This window comes from Cyprinodon variegatus, unplaced genomic scaffold (genome assembly GCF_000732505.1).
Source record: "Cyprinodon variegatus isolate N-32 unplaced genomic scaffold, C_variegatus-1.0 Scaffold442, whole genome shotgun sequence".
NCBI classification, from domain to species: Eukaryota; Metazoa; Chordata; class Actinopteri; order Cyprinodontiformes; family Cyprinodontidae; genus Cyprinodon; species Cyprinodon variegatus.
The window spans coordinates 622,499-624,980 of NW_015150895.1; the positions used below are offsets into that span (position 1 = coordinate 622,499).

Below are 2,482 nucleotides of genomic sequence, written 5' to 3' on the forward strand. Positions count from 1 at the left end.
GAACACTGAGAAACAGGCCGAACACTGAGAAACAGGCCGAACACTGAGAAACAGGCCGAACACCGGGAAACAGTCCAAGCAATGTGAAACAGGCCGAACACCGGGAAACACGCCGAACACTGAGAAACAGGCTGAACAATGGCAAACAGGCCGAACAATGGGAAACAGGCCGACCACCGGGAAACAGGCCAAGCAATGGGAAACAGGCCGAACACTGAGAAACAGGCCGAACACCGGGAAACAGGCCGAACATCGGGAAACAGGCCGAACACCGGGAAACAGACCGAACAATGGGAAACAGACCGAACAATGGGAAACAGACCGAACAATGGGAAACAGACCGAACACACAGAAATAGGCCGAACACAGAAAAACAGACTGAACAACGGGAAACACACTGAACACAAAGAAACAGACCGAACAGTGGGAAACAGGCCGAACACCGGGAAACAGGCCGAACACCGGGAAACAGGCCGAACAGTGGGAAACAGGCCGAACACCGGGAAACAGGCCGAGCAATGGGAAACAGACCGAACAATGGGAAACAGACCGAACAATGGGAAACAGGCCGAACACACAGAAATAGGCCGAACACAGAAAAACAGACTGAACAATGGTAAACAAACTGAACACAGAGAAACAGACTGAACAACGGGAAACAGACTGAACACAGAGAAACAGGACGAACAATGGGAAAAAGGTCGAACAATGGGAAACAGACCGAAAACAGAGAAACAGGCCGAAAACAGAGAAACAGGCCGAACACCGGGAAACAGGCCGAACACCGGGAAACAGGCCGAACACCGGGAAACAGGCCGAACAATGGGAAACAGGCCGAACACCGGGAAACAGGCCGAACACCGGGAAACAGGCCGAACAGTGGGAAACAGGCCGAACAGTAGGAAACAGGCCGAACAGTGGGAAACAGGCTGAACAATGGTAAACAAACTGAACACAGAGAAACAGGCTGAACAACGGGAAACAGACTGAACACAGAGAAACAGGACGAACAATGGGAAAAAGGTCGAACAATGGGAAACAGACCAAAAACAGACAGGCTGAACACTATGAAACAGGGTGAACAGAGAAACAGGCTGAACAATGGGAAAAAGGTCGAACATTGGGAAACAGGTCGAACAATGGGAAACAGACAGGCTGAACACTATGAAACAGGCTGAACAATGGGAAACAGGCTGAACACAATGAGACAGAGCAACAGGCGGAAAGTTTTGTCCAGGAGCAAAGAGGTTCTGAATGGATCAGTAAATGAGTTTGGTTCTGCTGCCAGGATCCAGTTCGGTGATTAAATGTCACATTGGCTAAAGTTTGGTTCTGATTTGTCTCCTGGTTCTAGAGTCATTTCACTGTTTTTAGCTGAATTAACCAGAGGATTGTAGATCGGTTCTATTTAACCCAGATCTATCCAAAACTATTAATTGAAGCAGTCTGTGATCTGCTGAGCCTTCAGAGTCAAAAACTTTCAATGAGCCACTTTATATCATCATTAAGATCCAGTCTAATGAATCATTGAATATTACTCCCATCACAGATGTTTATAATAAATGAAAATAATTGTAGATGCTGTTGGTGGATCTAAGGTTAGTCCGGCTGAAGGTGGACCAGAGCAGGCTACACTTCGGAGAATCATTGGAAGCTGCTGGATGTCCTGCAGTCTGACACACATGAACCATTCTGCATCACTTTAGGTGAAATTAGCGCCATTATTGGTTCTCATGCATTCATCACCAGTTCCATAGGATCCTTGTCAGCTCTAAAGTGGAACCAGTACCTGGTTCGGCTCTGGCTCGGTCCAGGCTGTAATATTTGGTGAAATGACCCTTTATTAAAGCAGAAACTGCACAGCAGACACCAACTTCAGTCTGGAATTTATTCCTTCTCTAAGAACATTTCCATGAAAACCAGCAGGAAGAAGAAAAAATGAACTTATCGTCTCCTTACGCTTAATCTGCCGAGGTTTGCTCTGCTTTCTGCGGGACATGCTGGCGGCTGTCCTCCTCCCGCGGTCCTCCCTCTGCTGGCGGCTTCTTCTCTTCGTCTGCGGCCGTTCACAGCTCGGAGATCCGCATGACCCTCCGCACGGCCGGGCTACCTGTGGCCGCTCCGCCCGCACCTGGTCCTCTGCTGGCGTTATTCCGGTAGCGGCTGCCGGGAGGCCGTTCACCTTAACAGAGCGGTTCGGTGGTTGTGAGGCGCTCAGCGGGCTGCTGGCTTCTGGCAACTTTCCTCTCACCGGTCCGCCCACTGGTCCTGCTGCGGGAGCCGCTGCCAGTGGAGCCGCAGCGCTACAGCCGAGCGGTGGTTCTACCGAGGCGGAGCAGGGGGGAGGAGCCTCATCCGCTGCGTCTGACGTAGACGGACGCACTCGCCTCCTATTGGTTCACACACACGCGTTGTTTTCAAGCTGTGAAAATAAAAGACAACAGAATAAAAATCATGGATAAAACTCATGGCATCAAAGAGT

At 50.0% G+C, this 2,482-nt stretch overlaps 1 protein-coding gene across 1 annotated transcript in view; it reads right to left on the reverse strand.

Moving 5' to 3' along the window:
• The window catches only part of LOC107093710 (atherin-like), a 64,338-nt gene that overhangs the window by 58,529 nt on the left and 3,327 nt on the right, over nucleotides 1–2,482 (reverse strand). Inside the window, exon 2 of the mRNA XM_015388918.1 lies at nucleotides 1,960–2,390. Within this exon, the coding sequence (XP_015244404.1) occupies nucleotides 1,960–2,390 (431 nt within the window). The remainder of the gene's footprint in view (nucleotides 1–1,959; nucleotides 2,391–2,482) is intronic.